The sequence below is a fragment of the Rana temporaria genome, chromosome 12 (genome assembly GCF_905171775.1).
Source record: "Rana temporaria chromosome 12, aRanTem1.1, whole genome shotgun sequence".
Lineage (NCBI taxonomy): Eukaryota > Metazoa > Chordata > Amphibia > Anura > Ranidae > Rana > Rana temporaria.
This window is the reverse complement of record NC_053500.1, coordinates 74,801,006-74,822,967: the sequence shown is the minus strand read 5'-3', so window position 1 is coordinate 74,822,967 and position 21,962 is coordinate 74,801,006. Positions and strand designations below refer to the sequence as shown.

General features: G+C 43.1%; 1 protein-coding gene across 2 annotated transcripts in view; it reads left to right on the top strand.

Moving 5' to 3' along the window:
• ODAD4 (outer dynein arm docking complex subunit 4) overlaps window positions 1–21,962 on the top strand; it is a 77,437-nt gene that overhangs the window by 9,218 nt on the left and 46,257 nt on the right. For both annotated transcript variants that reach the window (XM_040330463.1, XM_040330462.1), the window contains exons 2-4: window positions 7,835–7,966; window positions 11,822–11,975; window positions 17,420–17,481. In XM_040330463.1, the coding sequence (XP_040186397.1) occupies window positions 7,835–7,966; window positions 11,822–11,975; window positions 17,420–17,481 (348 nt within the window). The remainder of the gene's footprint in view (window positions 1–7,834; window positions 7,967–11,821; window positions 11,976–17,419; window positions 17,482–21,962) is intronic.

Here is a 21,962-nt window from a genome sequence, read left to right as displayed (position 1 = left end):
GTGGTGATCAGTGGGAAGAATGTCCCTTACATTGGTGATCAGTGGGAAGAATGTCCCTTACATTGGTGATCAGTGAGAAGAATGTCCCTTACATTGGTGATCAGTGGGAAGAATGTCCCTTACATTGGTGGTCAGTGAGAAGAATGCTCCTTACATTGGTGATCAGTGGGAAGAATGTTCCTTACATTGGTGATCAGTGGGAAGAATGTCCCTTACATTGGTGGTGATCAGTGGGAAGAATGTCCCTTACATTGGTGGTGATCAGTGGGAAGAATGTCCCTTACATTGGTGATCAGTGGGAAGAATGTCCCTTACATTGGTGATCAGTGAGAAGAATGTCCCTTACATTGGTGATCAGTGGGAAGAATGTCCCTTACATTGGTGGTCAGTGAGAAGAATGTCCCTTACATTGGTGATCAGTGAGAAGAATGTTCCTTACATTGGTGATCAGTGGGAAGAATGCTCCTTACATTGGTGATCAGTGAGAAGAATGTCCCTTACATTGGTGATCAGTGGGAAGAATGTCCCTTACATTGGTGATCAGTGAGAAGAATGTCCCTTACATTGGTGATCAGTGAGAAGAATGTTCCTTACATTGGTGATCAGTGGGAAGAATGCTCCTTACATTGGTGATCAGTGAGAAGAATGTCCCTTACATTGGTGATCAGTGGGAAGAATGTCCCTTACATTGGTGATCAGTGAGAAGAATGTCCCTTACATTGGTGATCAGTGAGAAGAATGTTCCTTACATTGGTGATCAGTGAGAAGAATGTTCCTTACATTGGTGATCAGTGGGAAGAATGTCCCTTACATTGGTGATCAGTGAGAAGAATGTCCCTTACATTGGTGATCAGTGAGAAGAATGTTCCTTACATTGGTGATCAGTGGGAAGGATCACATCAACTTAGTTAAAAAAGACTGGATTATACACTTCTATTAAGCACTATATTACTTGCAATACAGAAGAGCTGCCAGTGGGTGGCACTGCAGTTCAGGTGATTCCAGGGAAGAAGGCGATATTGTTGCACAGCACTCTCTCTCTGAGCTCACATCCTGCCCTCCTACAGTTTTTAATTATTCACCAGAGAAGGGCAGGACCCCCCCCCCCCCGCCTCCCAGGTCTCCCCTCCCCTCTTGGCATACGAATGTGTTGTCCTATAAGTGTGGTTGCTCAGCTCGTGCGGGATGGTGCTGCTGTCTTTGCTTTCAAGCTGACTTACTCACGTCTGGGGCAAAGTGTGACGTGGCTCCCAAACAAAATTGGCGTCCTTTTTTTCCCACAAATAGAGTTTTCTTTTGGTGGTATTTGATCACCTCTGCGGTTTTTATTTTTGCGCTATAAACAAAAATACAGCGACAATTTTGAAAAAAATTCAATATTTTTCCTTTTTGCTATAATAAATATCCCCAAAAATATCTAAAAACTTTTTCTTCCCTTAGTTTAGGCCGATACATATTCTTCTACCTATTTTTGGAAAAAAAAACGCAATAAGCGTTTATCGATTGGTTTGCGCAAAATTTATAGTGCTTACAAAATAGGGGATAGTTTTATTGCATTTTTATTAAAAAAAATTTTTTACTACTAATGGTGGCGATCAGCGTTTTTTTTTTTTTTTTCGTGACCGCGACATTATGGCGGACACATCGGACAATTTTGACACATTTTTGGGACAATTGTCATTTTCACAGCAAAAAAATGCTATAAAAATGCATTGTTTACTGTGAAAATTACAATTGCAGTTTGGGAGTTAACCACTAGGGGGCGCTGAAGAGGTTAAGTGTGACCTCATATGTGTTTCTAACTGTAGGGGGGCGGGGCTGGACGTGTGACATCATTGATCGTGTTTCCCTATATCAGGGAACACACGATTAATGACCGCGCCACAGTGAAGAACGGGGAAGCTGTGTTTACACACAGCTCTCCTCGTTCTTCAGCTCCGGGGACCGATCGCGGGACTCCAGCGGCGATCGGGTCCCGCGGTCACGGAGCTTTGGGCCCACGACTGGGCACTTAAAGAGGACGTACAAGTACGTGCTTGTGCCCAGCCGTGCCATTCTGCCGACGTTTATGTGCAGGAGGCAGTCCTTAAATGGTTGTAAAGCTGACGAAGAAAGACAATGCCAGCCCTTTTCCATGAGTCAAAGTTTTCAAGTTTTGCTACCTCTGTTAATTGTAAATGATTCCATATGGGCATATATTTGGTATATTCCTCATGAGAAGTAAATTGTTGGACGGTAGTCCAAACTTTATGGATTAGATAAAATGTAGGAAAACAAAGTTTACTATAAAAATAATGAGCTGCTATTAGCTGCATCGCTGGCTCCACTGAAAGTTGAGAAAATATGATTTGCTGTATATGGTCCTCCCAAGTCTATAACATTTCAACCATATAAATTTGCATTTGTGCCAAGTAGCTAGACTACCTCCATCCTTGGGCAATTGCAAAACTCCTAGTTTAATCCGGGGGTGTTTATATCTCCAGATAAGGGCCCGGATTCAGATACAAGTTACGACAGCGTATCTCCGGATACGCCGTCGTAACTCTGAGTTGCGGGGCCGTATCTTTGCGACTGATTCGTAGAATCAGTTACACATAGATTTCCCTAAGATCCGACCGGCGTAAGTCTCTTACACCGTCGTATCTTAGGCTGCATATTTACGCTGGCCGCTAGGTGGCGCTTCTGTAGATTTACGCAAGGAATATGCAAATTAGGTAGATACGCCGATTCAGAATTGTACGTCCGGCCGGCGATTTTTTTTTAAAGTCGTTTACATTAGGCTTTTTCCAGCGTAAAGTTACCCCTGCTATATGAGGCGTATCCTATGTTAAGTATGGATATTGGGCCAGCGTCTAATTTTACGTCGATTACGTCGTTTGCGTAAGTCGTTCGCGAATAGGGCTGTGCGTAATTTACATTCACGTCGAAAGCATAGGCTTTTTGCGGGTTAATTTGGAGCATGCGCACTGGGTTACGTTCATGGACGGCGCACGCGCCGTTAGTCAAAAACGTCAATTACGTGGGGTCAGCCATCATTAGCATACAACACGCCCACTGCATGGAGAATTTGAATTCCGTGGGCTTACGCCGGACCACATACGCTACGCCGCCTTAACTTAGGGCGCAAGTTCTTTCTGAATACAGAACTTGCGCCCTAAGTTACGGCGGCGTAACGTATCTGAGATACGTTACGCCCGCCGATAGATACGCTATTGTATCTGAATCCGGGCCATGGTCTCTAAGGAGGGTGTCCGTCTATCAAGAAAATCTCTGGGGCAACCATACAGGACAATTATGTAGAAGGTAAAACAATTGTGGCATCCAAACCATCTTTACCAGGTTGGCTCTACCAACTACCGTTAAAGTCAGCTTTCTCCATCTTTTCCCCGTATGTTTAAGGCGCCTAAGCAATGGATTTAGATTTCTCTCCACATAGTCATTTGTGATGTAACTTGAACACCTAGATATTTAAATGTAGAGACTACAGCTATTTGGGGTGCTGAACTTGGCATATTATCCACCAAAGGGTCGATCAGTAAAAGAACTGACTTTTCCCAATTTATTGTGAAATCTAAAAAGGAATCCTATGTAATAATTCGAGACCTCACTGCTACTAGGGAGTGCAAAATATCTCCCAGAAATAGAAGCTTGTCATCAGTAAATAGGGCAATCTTGTCCTCTCCTAAAGATCTACAGAACCCTGTAATATTTGGTGATTGACAAATAGCAGCAGCCAGAGAATCAACGAGGAACAAGACAGGGGTGCCCATTATCACCCCTCTCTTGTTCCTCGTTGTAATAAAAAAGGGGCCGATATGTGTCCGTTTACCTGAACTCGTGCCACCGGTGCAACAAAAAGAAGCTGTATCCAGTGTATAAACGGGTCCAAATCCAGATTTCTGTAAACGGTGCCATAAAACAAGGGGTTGACAAATTTGCTTGGAATCTAGGACCCATCTAAAAAAGTTAGGAGCCAGAAAACGCGCCCCATCCCGACGAGCTTGCGCGCAGAAGCGAACACATACGTGAGCAACGCCCGCATATGTAAACGGTGTTCAAACCACACATTTGAGGTATCACCGCGATTGGTAGAGCGAGAGCAATAATTCTAGCCCTAGACCTCCTCTGTAACTCAAAACATGCAACCTGTAGATTTTTTTAAACGTAGCCTATGAAGATTTTAAAGGGTAAAAAAGTTTGTCGGCATTCCACGAGCGGACGCAATTTTGAAGCATGACATGTTGGGTATGAATTTACTCGGCGTAACATTATCTTTCATAATATTAAAAAAAATGGGGATAACTTTACTGTTGTCTTATTTTTTAATTAAAAAAAGTGTAATTTTTTTCCCAAAAAAGTGCGCTTGTAAGACCGATGCGCAAATACGGCGTGACAGAAAGTATTGCAACGATCGCCATTTTATTCTCTAGGGTGTTAGGATAAAAAATATATATAATGTTTGGGGGTTCTAATTAGAGGGAAGAAGATGGCAGTGAAAATAGTGAAAAATTACATTAGAATTGCTGTTTAACTTGTAATGCTTAACTTGTAATACCAACGGCCACCACCAGATGGCGCCAGCTTACAAATCTGGTGGTAATAACTTGTAATACCAACGGCTCACCACCAGATGGCGTCCTTTTTTGCCCCCCTTCCAAGCCAAGTCGCCAGGACCCTATTTCTAGTCGCCATGGCGACCTGGCGCCCGGGATTTGTCGAGCCCTGCAAAAAGTTCCACTCTAGTTATACAAAAGAAATTCCCAAATTCATCAAATTGTTTTGCAGTCACCACATCCCTATTAAATAGACAAAAGAGCAACTCCCTTGGAGGATGGGACTTTGAAAGTGACTGAGAGAACCAATGAAATTAAAGTAAAAAATTGTATTTTCCCCCTCCTCTAAATAAGGTTGCTGGAGGAAAAAAATAATGTTTTCGCACCGCTTTTTTACAGGATATTTCTGTAAAGGATTGTTGGCTTGCTATCCACTTCTGCTGATTTTCTATAGTGGGGTTCGCTATATATTTGCGTTCAGCCTGCAGAACATCTTTGGCTACCGAGTGCTCCCAGGCCCTGGATTTCTTTTAGATTTCTGATATTTGAGATATAAAAATTCCTCTCTTATAAGCTTTTAGAAGTCACAATAAATGCACAAAACAAAATGAAAGACGTGCACACCTAGTGCATTACCAATGACATTTATTGAATAGTAAAATCAATAAAAAAGTGGGTACTCACAAAGTGCAACCTTAAAACCCCACGGCGAGGAATGGTGCAGACACATCAAGGGGTAAAACTGACGTGTTTCAGGTACGCACCCCCTTCTTCAGAGCTATGCTAGTAGCCTAGCTACTTTTCCATAAATGTCATTGGTAATGCACTAGGTGTGCGCGCCTTCCATTTTGTTTTTTGTAGTTTCCATTGGATTACCCCTTCTGAGGAGGGCAGAATCCACCTAGTCTTGGAATACTCATGCCCTTGTTGCTCTTTACTATAGAAGACCTCTCAGCGCTGGAAGTGACGGTCTTTTTGAGACCCAATAAATGTGCAGAGATACAGAGGGCTTATTAGTGGCACTGTAGGCAGATATGTCAAGCATAATATCTTCCGTTGAAGGCAAAAGCTCCAACCCAGGGTCTCCAAACTTTCTAAACAAAGGGCCAGTTTTACTGTCCTTTAAACTTTAAGGAGGCCGGACTGTGGCCAGTGGGAGTAGAAAAAAAACTTGGTGTCAGCGGGTGTAAACCGTTCCCCCATCGTTGGAGGTATAGTGCCCCGTCATTGGTATCAGTGGGAGGAATAGTGCCCCATCAAAGGTGTCTGTGGGAGGAATAGTGCCCCATCAATGGTGTCCGTGGGAGGAATAGTGTCCCATCATTGATATCAGTGGGAGGAATAGTGACCCGTAATTGGTGTCAGTGAGAGGAATAGTGTCCCATCATTGGTATCAGCGAGAGAAATAGTGTCCCATCATAGATGTCAGTAGGAGGAATAGAGTGGCAGAAACTATGGCCCACTGTTGCTGACAGTGGGAGGAATAGTGCCCCATCAATGGTGTCCATGGGAGGAATAGTGACCCATCATTGATATCAGTGGGAGGAATAGTGACCCGTAATTGGTGTCAGTGGGAGGAATAGTGTCCCGTCATTGGTATCAGTGAGAGAAATAGTGTCCCATCATAGATGTCAGTAGGAGGAATAGAGTGGCAGAAACTATGGCCCACTGTTGCTGACAGTGGGAGGAATAATGCCCCAAGGACCAGATAAAAGCAAGCAAAGGGCCACATCTGGCCCCTGGGCCGCAGTTTGGAGCTCCCTGCTCTAACCAATAAGGATTTACTTTCCACAAGGTGTGATTCTGAGCAGAATGCAAAATGTATTTGAGAACCAACGGAGAATGATCAGATAACCCCACTTCTACTACTTCCCCAGGAGCCACAGTAAGACACCCTGGCCCAACTTGACACTGGGGTTGATTTACTAAAACTGGTGCACTCAGAATCTGTTGCAGCTGTGCATAGTAACCAATCGGCTTCTATCTATAGCTTGTTCAATTAAGATTTTGGCAATAAAACCTGGAAGCTGATTGGCTTCGATGCAGAGCTGCACCAGGTTTTGCACTCTTCAGTTTTAGTAAATAACCCCCATTGTGTTTTTTTTTTTTTTTTTTTTTTGTTCTTTCCTTTCCTTTTTAAAGCTGCCACATCCGGGTCAATCCTAAACTGCATAAATAATTCTTTACTTTTAGAGCGGTAAAGATGTAGTCTCTTCCATAGTTAGTGGTGTCAACCGGGAGTGTAGATAAATTCTGAAAAACTTGGATGTGTTTCTCAGTGAACATAAAGTAAAGCAATATGGAAATTGATAGCTACATGAACACACGCTTCTAGGTTAAACTGGCTGGACCTTACCAAGTATGTACATCTGTGCCCGCTACAGTTTTACTTGTGTAACAGCTTGCATCGTAAGCTTGCTATCATTCCTAACAGTGGCCGCTGGTGCCCAATATTTTTGGGCGGTTGGGCAGGTTTGTTTGCAAACAAACCTGCCCCCCCCCCTCACTTGCACATACCAACACCAGAAAGTGGGTCTTGAGACCCGATTGGCCAGGAGTCCTAAGACTCCCTGGCTAATCGTGTTTCAGGACCCGCTTCCTGAGTGGCTGGGAGGAGAAGCAGGAAGACCTTGGCTAATATTAATTTGCTAATGTCACACCGCTGGGTGGGCTCAGGGCATAGTTCCCTGCACCCCGAGCTCATCCTTTTTTTTTAAGTGAATTAGAGCCTCAGGCTTTAAACATGTGCTTAAAAAAAAAAAACATTGAAATCCATGGGTTTGATGTAGATTAGGGGGCAGGCACATTGAATTTGGGGGACTGCACCCCTAATGAAGCGGGCCGCCACTGATTCCTAACCTTGCCCCCATTGTGTCTACTCTTTCCAACCCACATGTAAAACTATGTCTATTCAACCCCCACATACATTTTCTAGTAAACTATAAAGAAACCTACTACCTAGTAAGAAAGAACTGTTACAGCACAGATTTAAAATACTGTAGTTACTTTGTAGTTCTGTATTGTAGTCTTGTGTAGATCAGGCAGTTACAGGTCACTTTAGCCGTTCAATGCACTTGAACATCGGCTTCTCTCTCAGTGCTTGCTATGCACAACATTCCATGTTGTAAGTCCCACTGAGTGCACCTACTGCCCGCTTCATATTTCACAAAATTGCTTTTTGTACCATGTTATAATTGCATTTTATATATAATATAATCCTTTTGTCAGTTCTATTGTTTTTTTTTTTTTTATTATTTATTTTTTATTTCTCTCTTTCATAGGCTCTGGAGTTACAGCCCACTGACAAACACTGCCTGGTAGCACGATCCAAATGTTCCTTAAAACTTGGAGATCCAGAAGCAGCTTTTAGGGACGCAGAAGCCTCTCTGCAAGAAGACGGGGACTTTTTTAGGGTAACAATGGCATGCAGAATTTTCTGCCAATGGAAACATTTAGAACCTGTGGTTTTTTTTTTCATTACTGTCTTGTGTACCTGTTTGAGATTTACTGTCACTCTCTGTCTAGGCTGAGGGGGGCAACCTATGACAGCAGGAGAATAAGTAAGGGAAAATCTCAAATATGGATATGAATAAATATCTGGGGGCAGATCCACAGAGCGAGTACGCCCGCGTATCTACTGATATGCCGGCGTACTTTCAAATTACCCGCGTCGTATCTTTGTTTTGAATTCTCAAAACAAGATACGACGGCATCAGGGTTAGATCCGACAGGCGTACGTCTTCGTACGCCTTCGGATCTAAGATGCAATTCTTCGGCGTCCGCTGGGTGGCGTTCCCGTCGTTTTCCGCGTCGAGTATGCAAATTAGCTATTTCCGACGATCCACGAACGTACGTTGTTTGCGTAAGTCGTCCGTGAATCGGGATGGACGTAATTCACGTCCATGTTAAAAAAAAAATGACGTCCTTGCGACATCATTTAGTCCAATGCACGGCAGGAAATTTAGGGACGGCGCATGCGCAGTTCGTTCGGGCGGGGACGCGCTTCATTTAAATGAAACACGCCCCCTAATCGCCGATTTGAATTACGCGCCGTTACGCCGCGAGAGATAGACTATGCCGCCGTAACTTACGGCGCAAAATCTTTATGGATTCGAACCAAAGCCGGGAAAGTTACGGCGGCGTAGCGTATCTCAGATACGCTGCGCGGGTGCATATCTCTGTGGATCTGCCTCATATACTATATCCATAGAAGGCTAAGAAATATTATAACCAATCTCCACTCCTTTAGGGCTATTTCATGCAGGCAGGGAGGAGGGGTGCGTAAAAAAAAAAAAAAACGACTAAGCTGTGCTTTTGCCTGCCCACACAAATGCTAATCTTAAAAGATAAGTTCACCTTTGGGAACAAGTTACACTCGCTTTAATTTGTAAACACCAAATCTCAGAAAGAGGCTCGGTCCTTAACCCCCTTCTGCGCCGCCGCACGCCAATATACGTCGGCTGTTTGAAGAGGGATATCTCTGTTACGGCAGCAACTAGCTGCTATAACCCAGGTATCCTCTTCTTCAGCTGGTGGTTTGGTTTCCAATAGTGGTGGTCTCTGTGGCAGATTCACCGCAAGATCACCGTTAACATTGGCGGGAGGGGGACCTCTCCTGTGCCCTCCACCACTTACCAGAGCTGTTGGCAGCAGCGGAGGCGATCGGGTCCTTCTGGTGGCTGTGTATGGAGACGAGTGAGGGGAAGATGGCCCCCACCCGTCTCCATACCATAGTGGAGTATGACAACTTTTTTTTATTGCATTTTAGTGTAAATATGAGATCTGAGGTCTTTTTGACCCCAGATCTCATATTTAAGAGGACCTGTCATGCTTTTTTTCTATTACAATTGTGACACGAACAGTGTTAACGAACAGTGTAAAAAATGAAAAGTAAAATAAATAAGGAAAAAAAAAATTAAACGCATCCTGTCCCGCCGAGCTCGCGCCCAGAAGCGAGCACATACGTAAGTAGCGCCCACATATGAAAACGGTGTTCAAACCACAGATGTGAGGTATCACCGCGATTGGTAGCACTAATTCTAACCCTAGACCTCTGTAACTCAAAACATGCAACCTGTATAATTTTTTTTTAAACTTCGCCTATGGAGATTTTTAAGGGTAACATTTTATCGCCATACCACGAGAGGGCGCAATTTTGAAGCATGACATGTTGGGTATAAATTTACTCGGCGTAACATTATCTTTTACAATATACAAACAAATTGGGCTAACTTTACTGGTGTCAAAGTGTATTTTTTTTTTTTTTTTTACCAAAAAAGTGCGCTTGTAAGACCACTGCGCAGATACAGTGTGACATAAAGTATTGCAATGGCCACCATTTTATTCTCTAGAGTGTTATTAAAAAAAAAATTGTAATGTTTGGGGGTTCTATGAAATTTTCGATCAAATTATTTTTTTTTATTTGTAAACAACAATTTTCAGAAAGAGGCTTGTTCTTAAGTGGTTAAATGACATATGTACCTATTTAAACCATTGAAAATAAAGTTGGGCGCTAAAATCTGGGTCTCATATATCCAGGCTGACTTGCGTTGACTAATGCCTCGTACACACAATTGCGATTTCCTACAAGAAAACCCAGCTGTTTATTAACAAAAGCACTATTGTAACCTTTTTGCACAAACTTCTCAAACTGTGCTGCTTGCTCGATTATTTTTTTTTTTTTTTTTTTTTTTTATATATTCTTCCTTCCTGGTACATTTCCTTCTCAATCTCACAAACTGCACTCTTGGAATATTCAATAACCAAGGTTTATAATGACAGCTGTGGATTGATAATTTTTGTCTGTAGGCTTACAATAGTTTTTGGTATAAATCTCCCCTTCATGTACATACATCTCCACATCCAAAAACACCATGCTCTGTTTGTCATATTTCCATGATAGTATTATATTTTTATCATTTTGGTTCAACCTGTTCAAGGAGAGGAGACTAGTTGCATCTCCCCTCCATAACATGAACAGGTCACCTATAAACCTATGGTAGCTGACTAACTCATCTGGTCTATGCTCCACCTTAGACTCCCAGGGCCGGATTCAGATAGGTCAGCGGATCTTTAGATCCGCGTAACCTATCTGATTTACATTACGTTGGCGCAAGTTTTTGAGGCAAGTGCATAATTCAGAAAGCACTTGCCTCTAAAGTTGCGGCGGCGTATCGTAAATCCCCCAGCGGAATTCAAATTCCGTGGCTAGGGGGCGTGTAAAATTTAAATCAGGCGCGTCCCCGCGCCGAACAAACTGCGCATGCGCCGTCCGTAAACTTTCACAGCGTGCATTGCTCCAAATGACGTCGCAAGGACGTCATTGGTTTCGACGTGAGCGTAACTTACGTCCAGCTCTTTTCTGAATCGACTTACGCAAACGACGTAAAAATTCAAAACTCGGCGCAGGAACGATGGCCATACTTAACATAGGATACCCCTCACATAGCAGGGGTAACTATACGCCGGAAAAAGCCGAACGCAAGCAACGTAAAAAAAAAATGCGCCGGGCGGTCGTTAGTTTCTGAATCGGCGGAAATCCTCATTTGCATATTCGTCGCGTAAAAAAAACGAAACGCCACCTAGCGGCCGGCCTGGAATTGCAGCCTAAGATCCGACGGTGTAAATCACTTACACCTGTCGGATCTTAGGGAGATCTATGCGGAACCTGATTCTATGAATCGGCCGCATAGATCCGACCGACGGAACTTAGAGATATGCCGTCGTATCTCTATCTGAATCTGGCCCCCAGTGTGCCAAAAACAAATTGGCAACACTGGGAGCAATTTTCCCCCCATAGCTACCCCTAGCAAGAATTGCATTATAAATAACCATCTAAAGATGGTTCAAAGTAAATTTAATGTTTGCTGTGTGCGGCTTAATCATTTTTTTTTACCCAGCAATATATATCACTATGAATGATGAAGATTTGTGTAAGTATGTTAGTAAATGGATTATAACCGGCTTATTAGTACATTGCAAGAGAACCCATCAGGCGGAGAGCGATATTGTGCTGGATCACAGACTTTCAATGAAAATGAACAAAATAAAAAATAAAGATTGTAATTTACCCAGACTGTGTTGTTGATTTTGGTAATTACAAATCTTGTTTGTTGGACAGGTAAATTTGATCAGTTGGTTTCCAAAGGCTGCTAACCTAGCTAGACTCCGATGGTTGTATTTTTAGTAGATTGTGAGATCCCTTGTACAGATCCCTGTCCACAGGCTCTCACTAGCTTTATATAACTGATCTCTTCTCTGACTTGCAGGGCCTTTATCAGAAGGCAGAAGCTCTGTATGCCAAGGGGGACTTTGAGTTTGCCCTTGTGTTTTATCATAGAGGGGTCAAACTACGTCCTGAGCTTCAAGAATTTCGTCTAGGAATTCAGAAAGCCCAAGAAGCCATTGAGAACTCAGTTGGAAGTGAGTATGGATCCATAGAATAAACTCTGTTCTTTCAAGAACTATGTCAACTGTATTACCTCTATGTTCGTTTTAGTGTATTATGTCTTTTGGCACTTCCGGGTACCATATTTTTTCTTGCTGCTCTAGTTTCTTTCTGATACATCCTCACAAAGAGATATATTATTATTTTTTTGATTATACTACAATATGCACCAGTGCATTTTGTTGTATTCTCTATGTTCGTTTTGTTGACATTTATTGCGACTAACATCAGCTTTCTTTGAACAATATGCATTTTATAATATGTCTTCCTGCTTTACTAAGGGAGCCATTCCAAAGTTTTCACCAGCAGGTGGCACCACTTCGCTCTGGATCCTAGGGAATTCATAGTCCATGGCATCTGAATTAAAAAAAAAAGATAGATGGAGGGATATATACACACATAGTGACATAGGGGGTTGTTGGCTCTCGTGGTAGATGCGCTTTTGTGTAAGTGAGTCCACATCAAACAGGCGTATATCGTTAAGGGCCTGGTAGCCCACGTTTATTAAATGAGGAAAAATAAAACAAAAGTCCACCCAGGAATCCCACGGAGGGGTTTAAACGGTGTTCAGAGATAACTGAAAATATCAGCCCACCTGGCTACTCTTCGGCAGCACTGCTGCCAAAGGTACTGGTCCCTTAAACCACCAGCTCCTCCAGTCCAACAGTCTTGGATGCGTACAGTCTTAGGGCTCCTTAAGCACACACAGCTTCAAGCCCCTCAATGCACACAGCTTCTGGCTCCTTGGACGCACACAGCTTGAAGCCCTTCAACGCACACAGCTTTGAGCTTCTTAACCACATAAGGACCCCTTCATGCCAATATACGTCGGCAGAATATCCACATACCTGTACGTGGCCTTTTAAGCCCAGCCATGGGGTCACACGCAGGCGCATGCTCGCGACCCAGTCCGAAACTCCGTGCCCCCGATCGCCGCCAGTGTCCCGTGATCGGTCCTCCAGGGCTGAAGAACAGGGAGAGGTGTGTGTAAACACACCTTCCCTGTTCTTCGTTGTGGCAGTGTCATTGATCGTGTGTTCCCTGATATAGGGAAACACGATCAATGACGTCACACGTCCAGCCTCGCCCCCCTACAGTTAGAAACACATACGGTATGAGGTCACACTTAACCCCTTCAGCCCCCCTAGTGGTTAACTCCCAAACTGCAATTGTCATTTTCACAGTAAACAATGCATTTTTATAGCATTTTTTGCTGTGAAAATGACAATGGTCCCAAAAATGTGTCCAATGTGTCCGCCATAATGTCACGGTCACGAAAAAAATGTGCTGATCGCCGCCATTAGTAGTAAAAAAAAAAAAAATATTAATAAAAATGCAATAAAACTATCTCCTATTTTGTAAACGCTATAAATTTTTGCGCAAACCAATCGATAAACGCTTATTGCGATTTTTTTTTTTTTTTTTTTTTTTTTTTTTTTACCAAAAATAGGTAGACGAATACGTATCGACCTAAACTGAGAAAAAATAAATATTTTTTTTATATCTTTTTTGGGGATATTTATTATAGCAACAAGTAAAAAATATTGTTTTTTTTTTTTCAAATATTTTTGTTTATAGCGCAAAAAATAAAACCCGCAGAGGTGATCAAATACCACCAAAAGAAAGCTCTATTTCTGGGGGGAAAAAGGACACCAATTTTGTTTGGGAGCCACATCGCATGACTGCGCAACTGTCAGTTAAAGCGACACAGTGCCGAATCGCAAAAACTGGCCAGGTCCTTTACCTGCATAAAGGTCTGGGTCTTAAGTGGTTAATGCACACAGCATTTATCTTCACACAGAAACACTAGCAGCCACTGCTCCAACTACACCTTCCTCTCACTTCTGCTCTCCCCAGCCCTTCATTATATGAGTTGTGTGCACCTGGGCACACACCCTGCAGGCTGTCTTTAAAACCCAGACACAGGGTTGGAGAGTTTTCTCTGTTTTTAAATTTACGCTCTGCACTTTAGCCGATATGCAGTCTCTGGCCTGGATTCTCGTAGAATCGCGTATCTTTGTGCGGGCGTAACATATCCTATTTACGTTACGCCTCCACAACTTTTACAGGCAAGTGCCGTATTCTCAAACGAAAGTGCATGCGCCGTCCGTGAAAGTATTCCAGTGCGTATGCTCCAAATTAACCCGCAAGAAGCCAATGCTTTCGACATGAGCGTAAATGACGCCCAGCCCTATTCGCGAACGACTTACGCAAACAACGTACAATTTTCTAAATTCGACGCAGGAGCGAAGTCCATACTTAACATTGGTACGCCTCATATAGCAGGGGTAACTTTACGCCGGAAAAAGCCTAACATAAACGACGTATCTGTACTGCGTCGGCCGGGCGTACGTTCGTGAATTCGCGTATCTAGCTGATTTACATATTTCTAGGCGTAAATCAGCGTACACGCCCCTAGTGGCCGGCGTAAATATGCAGTTAAGATACGACGGCGTAAGAGACTTACGCCGGTTGGATCTAATAGAAATCTATGCGTAACTGATTCTAAGAATCAGGCGCATAGATACGACGGCTCGGACTCAGAGTTACGACGGCGTATCTGGAGATACGCTGGCGTAACTCGTTTGAGAATCCGGGCCTCTGTGTCCACTTTAATCCCATTTTCATTGGGACAGAGCCTTGCTCACAATATATATAGATAGATAGATAAAAAAATATATATAATGATAGTCCATGTAAAAATCAATACGAGGTAAAGATGATGTAGAGCCTCCACCAAACTTCAATGTGCAAAGGAAAAAGCACACCACACCAACGTGCTATCAATCTGCTTACCAGAAATATATGAAAACAAGTAATGTAATCATATGATGCAATAGGTCAGTGGTGGATTCAAATGGCACCCTCCAAACTTGATAGGCAGGTCATAAAAATATCCATGATCAGAATTTACACAAGAAGGTAGATATATTGTGCGATCACCAACAGGATGTTAACCCAATATAAATAGAAAAGCAACAATAGTGAAGCCCGTAGAGGTAAAACACACAGGGGCAGATCCTCAAAGAAATTACGCCGGCGTATCTCTTGATACGCCGCGTAATTTCAAATTTTGCGCGTCGTATCTTTGTTTTGGTATCCACAAAACAAGATACGACGGCATCTGTGTTAGATCCGACAGGCGTATGTCTTCGTACGCCGTCGGATCTAAGATGCAATTTTTCGGCGTCCGCTAGGTGACGTTCCCGTCGTAATCCGCGTTGATTATGCAAATTAGCTATTTCCGACGAACGTACGACCGGCCGTCGCATTTTTTTACGTCACCATCGTTTCCGTTCGGCTTTTTCCGGCGTATAGTTAAAGATGCTATATGGTGGCGTACTCAATGTTAAGTATGGCCGTCGTTCCCGCGTATAATTTTGAAAATTTTACGTCGTTTGCGTAAGTCGTCCGTGAATGGGGCTGGACGCCATTTACGTTCACGTCGAAACCAATGACGTCCTTGCGACGTCATTTGGAGCAATGCACCCTGGGAGTTTTTACGGACGGCGCATGCACAGTTCGTTCGGCGCGGGGACGTGCTTCATTTAAATCAAACACTCCCCCTACCCGCCGGATTTGAATTCCGTGCCCTTACGCCGCGATAGATACGCTACGCCGCCGTAAATCTTACATACGCTGTGCCCTGCGCCGATGTATGTGGCTCTGCCCCACAATATTTATTGTAGCCTACTTACAGGTGAAAAGGAACATCATGACATATACAAACTCCACGGCTCTCAAAAATCAGCGTGCTTGCATCGGTGTCAGAAACATAAACTTTTTATTTATTTTTGGATCTTATGTGATAGACCAACACAAAGTGGCACGTAATTGTGAAGGAAAATGATAAATGTTTAATTTTTTTTTTTTTTTTTACAAATATCTGAAAAATCAATACTTTGTAGAGCCACGTTTCATTCCAATTATGGCTGCAAGTCTCTAGAGAGACATTTTTGCCCATTCTTCTTTGCAAAATATCTCTAGCTCTGTCAGATTGGATAGAGTGTCTGTGAACAGCAATTTTCAAATCTTGCCACAGATTCTCAATTGGATTTAGGTCTGGACTTTGACTTGGCCATTCTAACATTTTGCATATGCTTTGATCTAAACCAGGGGTCTCTAAACGATGGCCCTCCAGTTGTTCAGGAACTACAATCCCCATCATGCCTAGTATGTGTGTGGATGTCACAATTATACAATGCCTTAATGGGGTGTGTAGTTCCACAACAGCTGGAGGGCTGTAGATTGGAGATCCCTGAACCAAACCATTCCATTGTAGCTCTGGCTGTATGTTTAGGGTTGTTGTCCTGCTGGAAGGTGAACCTCCACCCAGTCTCAAGTTTTTTGCGGACTCTAACAGGTTTTCTTCTTAGATTGCTCTGTATTTGGCTCCATCCATCTTCCTATCAACTCTGACCAGCTGCCCTGTCCCTGCTGAAGAAAAGCATCCCCACCACATGATGCTTCCCACCACCATGTTTCACGATGGGAATGGTGTGTTCAGGGTGATGTACAGTGTTAGTTTTCCATCACACACAGCGTTTTGCTTTTAGGCCAAAAAGTAAAATTTTGGTCTCATCTGACCAGAGCACCTTCTTCCACTTGTTTGCTGTGTCCCCAACATGGCTTCTCACAAACTGCAAACGGGACTTCTTATGACTTTCTTTCAACAATGGCTTTCTTCTTGCCACTCTTCCATAGAGGCCAGATTTGTGGAGTACACAACTGTCCTGTGGACAGATTCTCCCACCTGAGCTGTGGATCTTTGCAGCTCCTCCAGAGTTACCATGGGCCTCTTGGTGTGTTGGGATATTTTTTATAACCTAACACTGCTTTAAACTTCTCCACAACTTTATCCCTGACCTGTCTGGTGTGTTCCTTGGCCTTCATGATGCTGTTTGTTCACTAAGGTTCTCTAACAAACCTCTGAGGGCTTCACAGAACAGCTGTATTTATACTGAGATTAAATGACACAAAGGTGGACTCTATTTTTTAATTTGGTGACTTCTGAAAGTTATTGGTTCCACTAGATTTTAGTTAGGGGTATCAGAGTAAAGGGTGCTGAATACAAATGTACGCCACACTTTTCAGATATGTGAAGAAAAAAAATTGAAAACCATTTGTCATTTTCCTTCCACTTCACAGTTATGTGCCATTTATTGGTCTATTACATAAAACCTCAATACAATATATAATGCTGTTACTATATTCTGCTCAAAAGTGGATAAATGAGACCAACAGTAATACTTTCATATATGGCACAACAGAACACATTTTGCAGAATTCTGTCGGCAAAAGGAGAATGCTTCAGATTTGCATGTTGCCTTCATTATGTTTTCGGTTTAAAACTTTGTCTGGGTCTCTAGTTGTGGACAGCACTTTAACCTGTTAATATTTGCTTATGTTCTTAACTTAGCTCCGGCATCTGTAAAGTTGGAAAACAAAGAGGGAGTTGCATTCCTTAGCAAGCAAGAAGAGGTGAGTGAGAAATTAGAGAAACATAATCACTAAAATAAAACTATTATGCTTGCAATAATGGCCTGTTTGAGAAATATGGAATCAAAGGTACAGCCTATGCAAAAATAAATAAATAATATATATATATATATATATATATATATATATATATATATATATATATATATATGTGTGTGTGTGTGTGTGTGTGTGTGTGTGTGTGTGTGTATGTGTGTATATATATATATATATATATATATATATATATATATATATATATATATATATATATATATATATATAATTTTTTTACTAGTAATGGCGGTGATCAGCTATTTATTTATTTTTTTTTTTTTTCCGGTACTGCGTCATTATGGCGGACACTTTTGACACTTTTTTGGGACCATTGGCATTTTTATAGTGATCAGTGCTATAAAAATGCATTGGATTACTATAAAAAATGCCACTGGCAGTGAATGGGTTAACACTAGGGGGTGGGGAAGGGGTTAAGTATGTTCCCTGGGTGTGTTCTAACTATAGGGGGGGGGTGGCCTCACTAGGGGAAATGACTGATCTTTCCCTATTGGTTGTTGGGAAAGGTGACGTATAGCTACGTGCTCTCGCCCAGCAGAGCCGACCTGTCGCCGTATAACTGCGGCGGCTGGTCGGCAAGCAGTTAATATATTTTTTGGGGGATATTTATTATAGCAAAAAGTAAAAAATATTGATTTTTTTTTTTTCAAAATTGTCGCTCTATTTTTGTTTATAGCGCAAAAAATTAAAACCGCAGAGGTGATCAAATACCACCAAAGAAAGCTCTATTTGTGGGAAAAAAAAGGACGCCAATTTTGTTTGGGAGCCACGTCGCACGACCGTGCAATTGTCAGTTAAAGGGACGCAGTGCCGAATCGCAAAACGTGGACTGGTCTTTAAGCTGCATAATGGTCCGGGGCTTAAGTGGTTAAAATACATTAAAAAACATTTGAAAAAAATATAATTTTACTTACCAGAAACGCCTGTTGCTAGACAGTCGTCCTAAGCTGTCACTTCCTATACCGCGGAGCTCCTCGTTCTCGTCCTTCTCGCGTTGTCTTCTGGGAAATGGGGTGTGCTGTCTTCTGGGACCTGTGTGTGTCCCAGAAGAGAGCCGGACATTCACAAAGCTCCACGCGACATGCGCAGTAGGAAACGGGCAGTGAAGCCGCAATACTCCACTGTCTGTTTCCCTTAGTTCGAATGGCGGCGCCGACACCCGATCCGATGGGGGGGGGGTGTTTGGGCGACATCGCGGGCTCCCTGGATAGGTAAGTGTCCTTATTAAAAGTCAGCAGCTACAGTGTTTTCAGCTGCTGACTTTATAAAAAAAATGTTTTCGGCTGGAACACCGCTTTAAGGAGATTCACCCTCTCTATTTGTCCTGATTACCATTATCATTGAAAGTGAAAGTAAAAAATCACACATTTTGGGATGTCCACAAAAACGTAATAGAGGAAAAATCTTTTATTGGGGGCCCCAAGGAATTGATTTAATTTGCAGGGATTTCCTCTCGCTACCTGTTTGGCTATTGGACAGGAAGTGAAGGGAAATCTCTTCAGTGAGACACAGTTGGCGAAAAAAAAATCTGAGGTTATAACCCTCCCTTGTGCTATCCAAAACTGTTTTTTTTTTTTTTTGTTTTTTTTTAAATTCTACTTTAAAAAAAATATATAATCTCTCTAGGAATAATGATACATTTCTGTTAGGGTAATTTAAATTGAAAATTTTTCTTTTTTAATTGGTTACCGCTATGTATTCCACCGCCCATCGAGAAGTTTGTGAATTGAACCTTTATTTGTCCACCGTTTGGAATAGATGGGAATCTAGTCCAGGTTGCCTAAGATAGGTGCTAGAAGGGTAGAAGTCAAACTTCAAGTCGCATACATACATTACTTGTATCCTCTGTTTTATAAAGATCTAAAGTACTGTGAGTGTGTTTTATTTTATTATAATCCTAAATACCTTTTCTCTTTCGCCACACTACAATCACATAATGCCCCTTCTCTCTCCTTCCCCGGGCTATGGAGAGCAGAGGAAGGAGCTGAGATTCCTTTCTGACATCAGCCGGCCAGCAGAAGGAGGTCACATGCCCGCAGAGCGGCTCTGTGACAGGAGGGTGTTTAGGATTATAATAAGAAAAAAAACTGACCCACAGTACTTTACATCTGCCTAAAACAGACGGGGCTAAGTAATGTGTTATTGTAGTGGCAGGAGGAGAGGGAAGGGGCGGGTAGCAGATCAGCTCTCACACGCACAGACTGAGCTGACAGGCAGAGAGAGAGAGACTGCGGGTTGACAGAGGCACGTAAACTGACCACGGCATCGTGGATCAGCAGCCATGATTGCTGTGGTCAGCACACTAAGGCGGACCCAGGAACAGGCAGGATCAATCAGGTATTTTAAAGCACAGAGAGGGACATATCGCACTATGCTTTATGAGCATGAGCCAATCAGCGGACCCGCCGATCGTTCACTAGAGAGGCACAGTGGCGGTCTACCTATGTAAACAAGGCAGATCACAGTTCTTCTAATAGGGGAGACAGAGATCCTGTGTTTCTGCTAAGCAGGAACATGGATCTGTGTCTTCTCACAGCCAAAGCACCCCCCCCCCCCCGAACGCACTCCCTAGGAGCACATTTAACCCTTTGATCGCCCCTGATGTTAACCCCTTCTCTGCCAGTGTCGTCAGTACAGTGACGGCGCATTTTGTCACTTGGCGTCAGAGTAGTCTGCCGCAGTGTCGCAGTCCTGTTAAAATCGCTGATTACCAACATTACTATTAAAAAAAAAGTCCATAAATATATCCCATCGTTTTTTTTTTTTTACCAAAAATATGTAGCAGACTACATATTGGCCTAACTGATGAAGAAATGCGGGTGCTGCATTCATGGCAATTGAGGGTCTTTAGATGGGCACTGACCCTTATTTTGCTTCACAGTTCTTTGTTTAAAATGTTAAGGTTTTTTCCCTGAAACTTCCCTCTTAAAGTGAAGGTGCGCATTATGCGCCAATAAATACTGTAATCCGAATACACCTGAGCTCATCTCCTTCACCACACACAGCCGCAAAGGCAGGAGAATTCTTGTTGGGCAGAGTATTAGTTCTCGAACGAACACACTTAGATTGAATTTAATGGTTCAAAGAATGTCAGACAAAATGGTCCAGCCCTCACGCATGTTCACTCTATCAAATCTGGCCCTCGTTGGAAAAAGTTTGGACACCCCTGCTGTATATTATCTGCTCGCTCCCCTCTCAGCTAAATTCTGATGGGATGCACAATTACTTCTACACTGTTCAGCAGATACCTTTTTATCTTGTGCACTGCCCTGTTGAGTTGATTTCTGTAGGGAATGAGCTTGAGTTTTTTTCTTTTAGGACTTTTCCATACCTGCTGTAATCCCTCTGAAAAGTGACCCACCAAGGTGGTATAACAGTGTCTGATAGACTTTCAGAAGGTGGCACTGCACTCCTCTCCCTGCATTAAATTGGTTGTAAACCCTCAGGGGAAAAAAACCCTGCAACACAAAGGCATAATGAGCTAGTATGCATAGCATACTAGCTCATTACGAATTACTGTATGCGCGCGGGAGCCACGGATAACGGCACACGCTCCTTCACATACTACCCACCTCTATACACTCCACACTCCTCTCCTGCACATACTACCCACCGCCATACACTCCACACTCCTCTCCTGCACATACTACCCACCTCTATACACTCCACACTGCTCTCCTTCACATTCTAGTCACCTCTATACACTCTGCACTCTTCTGCACATACTACCCACCACCATACACTCCACACCCCTCTCCTACATGTACTACCCATTGCCATACACTCTCCACTCCTCTCCTACAAATACTACCCACTGCCATACACACTGCACCCCTCTCCTACACGTACTACTCACTTTGATTCACTCCACACTCCTCTCCTGCACATACTTCCCACCTCTATACACTCCGCACTCCTCTCCTGCACATAATACCCACCGCCATACACTCTGCACTCCTCTCCTGTCCTACACATACTACCCACCGCACGCCTCTTCTACACGTACTACCCACCGACACACACTGCACCCCTCTCCTACACGTATTACCCACTGCCATACACTCTCCACTCCTCTCCTCTCCTACATATACTACCCACCACCATACACACCGCACTCCTCTCCTACATGTACTACCCGCCACCATACACACTGCACCCCTCTCCTACACATACTACCCACTGCCATACCCTCTGCACTCCTCCTACACATTCTATTCCCCTCCATACACTCTGCACTCCTCTCTTGCACATACTAGTCACCTCTATACACTCTCTGCACTCTTCTCCTGCACATACTATCCACTACCATACACTCCGCACTCTTCTCCTGCACATACTACCCACCGCCATACACTCTGCACTCCTCTACTGGCCATACTACTCATCGCCCTACACTCCACACTGTACAT